This window comes from Euprymna scolopes, chromosome 40 (assembly GCF_053919585.1).
Source record: "Euprymna scolopes isolate OS-2025 chromosome 40, ASM5391958v1, whole genome shotgun sequence".
Classification (NCBI taxonomy): Eukaryota; Metazoa; Mollusca; class Cephalopoda; order Sepiida; family Sepiolidae; genus Euprymna; species Euprymna scolopes.
The window spans coordinates 38,869,895-38,874,894 of record NC_136521.1 but is presented as its reverse complement, the minus strand read 5'-3'; the positions used below and the strand labels follow the sequence as shown (position 1 = coordinate 38,874,894).

The 5,000-nt window shown below is 33.1% G+C and overlaps 1 protein-coding gene across 12 annotated transcripts in view; it reads right to left on the bottom strand.

The window, feature by feature from the left end:
- LOC145265495 (paired box protein Pax-6-like) overlaps positions 1 to 5,000 on the bottom strand; it is a 1,005,138-nt gene that overhangs the window by 39,976 nt on the left and 960,162 nt on the right. For 9 of the 12 annotated variants that reach the window (XM_080121382.1, XM_080121379.1, XM_080121381.1 and 6 more), the window contains one exon: positions 482 to 634. The exons of the other annotated variants lie outside the window; for them this stretch is intronic. In XM_080121382.1, the coding sequence (XP_079977508.1) occupies positions 482 to 634 (153 nt within the window). The remainder of the gene's footprint in view (positions 1 to 481; positions 635 to 5,000) is intronic. 12 annotated transcript variants of the gene reach the window in all.

The following is a 5,000-nucleotide window of genomic DNA, read 5'->3' as shown; positions in this document are numbered from 1 at the left end:
ATAAGATATTACTTTAGAATAGTTTGGAAGTTTATAAGATATTACTTTAGAATAGATAGTTTGAAAGTTTCTACTTTTTATCTTGTTTAGGGATATTGATTTTGAAACAAATGAACAGATTCCAGGCGTATTTTTGTATTTATTCATATAAATTAAAATGACCGGCTTGTTTCGTAAGTCCTTGAAATCTTTGTCGATTAGAAAGTAATTTATGAGCAGAATGGGGCTTCCAAAGCGAAAGACTAGTAATACTTATTCCTGAGACCAACGGTGTGCCTTAATATCTTGTGGACCTTGTACTTACTGCATCAAAGAACAAGTAGATATATAGAAGGAGTGGGATTTGAAAACGTAGATATTATTTTGGTGATTTATATGTGTGTGTATATATATATATATATATATAGATATAGATAGATAGATAGAGATAAATAGGTATATATATATATAGAATATAACTATGAGACTAAAACCTTCCTACCTTTTTCCAACGCTTCTATCTGTGCCGCTGTGAACGAGGTACGATTCCGTTGTAATTTCCGTTTCAATCGGATACGCATTTGTTCATCTGTCTCACCATTTTGGCTCCCATCCCCCTGACCGTTGTCCGAACTGGTACTCAAATTCTCCATCTCTGAAATCACAGAATATTGCAAGTCAGTAGGGAGGGACCGGCTCTCCTGTGCCATATATATATATAATTTTTTTTTGTTTTGTTTTATTTAAAGAAATTATAATTAATATTAGTTCAAATTATAACAAATTAATTAGTGAGGTGGACAAAGACCATACTGATATTTCAAGACAATCAGTTGAGCTTTGCTTAACGCCTTTATAATAATATCACTATTATTGTTATTATTGTACCCGTGCCATCAAAAGCAAAACATGACGGCTAATTCATGTATCGTTTCTGAATGGTTTGTCTGGTTTCAAACAATGCAAACCAATGGTAATGCTGAGCAGCAAGCACTAATATTCTATTACAATACATATTGCAAGACGCTGCTATTATCAAGTAACCGTATTACCACCCTTGCTATAAGTAAAATACTTATTTGTGATATGAAAAAAAAGAAAGGAATAAGATATATTGAAATATTATTTATCAGTAGTATTCATAACGAATTACGTCAAGAACATTACCCTTTGAATTGGTAATATAATTCGCAGTCCCTTTCTATAATCTCTAGTATATATCTGATTTAAATAAACGTGTATGTGTGTCTGACTTATCCCTTAAACGTTAATCATAAACTAGCAGAGGCACCGCCCCGGCGTTTCCCGGTCATAAATTACGTTTAAATATATTGCAATTCATGCTGATTTCATATATTATTATTATTATAGAATCAAGTTTCTATTATTTTCCATTAGTACTGGTTTCAAATCTTAAAAATATCTTTATATGAGTTGGGTGTAATCAGCCAGAATCGAAACCGAAACCTATACTTATGGATAATTCTCGGTAAACTTATTTGTTATAAGACTCAAGCAAGCAATGACGCTCGGACGATCCACGGAATTTTATAATTATAAAGATTTCCATCACTTTATTTTATCGCTGTCCCACAAGTACAAATTGATACCACGTTCACAATTGATAAACAATTAATTAATGCCCTGCTTTGAGATATAAGAGCCCTTTGCGGCTAAGGGGTACCCCAGGGACTGCTTTAATAGATATTATCCTTGTTATTACCCCAAAGAAAACAATCTGGGATAATTAGGTCCGGTGTATGTGAAGTTCATTCAGCAAAGTCCCTCAATTACATATCTGTGAGACACGAACTGTGGAATATTTATAAATCAAACTTGGCGGACAAGTCAGACATAGCTTTAATTCAAGTGAACCAAACCTTCTTTGATTAGAGAAAGAATGGTCAGTTATATTAACGACTCCGTGGGTGACATTTTTTATGGGTCACCTGTACTATATTTGTTGCAAACATCAGTGTACCCATTCCGTTAAAAGATACCAAGGAATGCCGGTTTCATTTATCGGTTTCGAATAGATTATTAATTTCGAGTATTTAAGAGCAAATCTCTCAATTTCTGTTCCTAAATTACCAAACAGATACCTCATATAAATTATTGATCTTTTTCTTTTTCTATTTTTTTTTTAAAGGTTTGAATATGTGACCCCCAACTGCGTGCTATGAATAAAACACTGGTGTGTTTTAAAAGAGGAAGAAGAGGATGTTCTTTGCTTGACGAGGACCATCTGATAATCCTGGAATAATGATAAATGATACACGTTGAATTGTGAAATAAAGGTTGCGCAATCCCAGGCCTCACCTCTCCTTTGTCGACACTGCTTGAATCCAGTGGCAATGAGAAGTCCAGGACGACTGAAAACAATGCCGAGATACGCAGAGAGCACATACAGTACACGTCACTTAGTTTAGTATTAATCAGGCTTAACGATGCTAAACTTAATGGATCGAAGTAGAACTGGTTTATCAACGTGCCGTATTTTAATAGGTACTATATTAATTTAAATAAAATATATATCAACTTTTCAGCCGTGGATTAAATTCTAGGGTAGACAGGGCTTACGAGCATTGCTGTTGTGAGAAGTCTGTGACGAATAAGTCTGAAACAGCACCATGCTTCTTTAGTTGGCCTGACATTATTTATATGGGAATATAAAGATGTTTTTACTATTAGCAACAGATACTATACCATCTTGTCACACACACACACATTCATATACATATATACACATATATATATATACATATATATTATATAAATATGTATGTATGTATATATATATACACACACATTATATATATATATATATATATATATATATATAGTCATCCATATACAGTACTGTTTTGCTGTTTCACAGCTCATAACCGTGCTATATATATATATATATAGCACGGTTATATGTTCCCTAGAGAAGGCATCTTTGCCCAACGAGCATATGCAACATCACCATCTGCGGATGAGTGTGCCGGGCGCATTTTATGATTGCAATTACGCGGGCGGTGTCATAGAGCTTAGGAGCTACTGAAAATTGCATATTGAACCCTCATTTATCGTCTTCGATGAGAAAATCCACCATATATATAAGAGGGAGAGGGGATGGCGGATAAATATAGATGCATTGAATAATACAAACCAATGGTAAGTATTACCGATCCTCTTAGTATGAAACCTATGGTAATATTACCGATCCTCTCGGTATGAAACCAATGGTTCATTCATAATATCAAACGTTTATCTATTCAAATAAATTTGCTGTTCTCTCAATGCAGAATAACGTCAGTCTTTCTCTGCTCATTCCCACTCGGTTTCCGGTCGTTCTGTAATGCTTCTTGCCACTGGACTTTAATATAGCCAGTGTAGAATATAACAGAGTGGGAAACATTATCGCCTTAATTAATGTTTTTTTGTTTTTCGGAAATATGTTAGTCAAGATAGCCAATAGATAAAACAGAACGTTGGTAAGGTTTCCTGATTGAATACAAAAAAAAAGAATAAACTGCTTAAATTAAGACTTGTGTAATTATCTAATATCTAACTGGTTTAACTTGCGATTTTCATAGGTTAGGATTGAATATATTTATGCAATAAAACTTGTGTTTAGTGAAACAGAACTTGCGTTTTAGAATTAACAATTTTTTTAAATACGTACAAACAAAGAGAAAATAGCGTTAAAAGGGAAGCACTACTGATTGTGTTAGGACTGAGGTTAGTATTTACAGGATAAGGAAAAAAAGAGAAGGAAGGGTGTGATGTGCGGTTTAGTCTATGGTTTTAGATTATTTAAAGTTTCTAAAACAATTTATTCCAGAACTGATACTATAGACAATAGGCAGATTCGGATTTGAGCATCCACGAACCGATGAAAAAGACGGAAAAAAACTTTTAAGATATAAAAATTAACGATTCGTCTTCACTCGAATGGAAATAGGTTAAAGAATTTCTGTTTAGTCGTGTTTAATTTAGTATATGATTATGACTATTGTATAAGTCACAGAAAACTTATAAATTAAATATTTTTTGGTAATAATTCTGGAATAAATTGTATTTCAAATAATTGTGAAATTAGGCTTGCGATGGATTTATTTTTAAATTGAATGTTTTTAAAAGTTAAGCTTAAATCTATATATAAATATTATTTCATGTGTCCATACAAATTGTTATAAAGGAGATTTAATATTCCATGTATCGATCTTCGGATTTACTTCGACAGTGCTCAATATTTGAGTAAAGCTATATAGTAAGTAATAAAAATATATGGCAATTCAGCTATACGTAATCGGCATACCCGTTGTAAGATAGCGAGCACGCGTGTATGCAAATGTATCCGAAATGACGTCACTAATAGGGGCAACCTTTTAGAAGGAGCAGATTAGAAACTGGGATAACGTTCGAGATCACGTTTGATGTGTGAGTGACGTCCGAGAAGGCGATCACGTAAGGGACGTCATAACGATAACAAGAGAACGAGGGAAAATGTCATTATACAAAAAAAATATAAATAAATAAACAGGAGTTGAAGTTCTTTCCCTTTTCCTATTTCTTGTCTTCTTTGCCCCTAAGTCTGCAACGCGTTTGTTCACGGACATCACGCCATAAGTAATTATAAATTTAAACTAAATTTTCGCCTAATGTTTTATTATGAGGACGAATTGCTGTAGATCATGTGTAACTACATTGCCATATATTTTTATAATTTTCTGTGCGTGCGATATGGTTTTAAAATAGATATGTAAATTATGATTTATTATAGAAATATATTACAGCCTACCATCTCAAGAGGAAGTATTACTAATATATTTTTTTTAAGTTTTGCATCATTGAAACAAGGCAACTAAATGTGTCAGTGTGTAGCCGTGTAGTAATATTTTCAAGTGTTAAGTATTCGAAGCTGGAATAGATTTATTTCAATACAAGAATCGCAGGGAAAAGCCGCATAACTAAAAATAAAGAAGGAAATAGAGCGACGGAAAGGTAATCAGGGAGTTTATTTACAATCACCC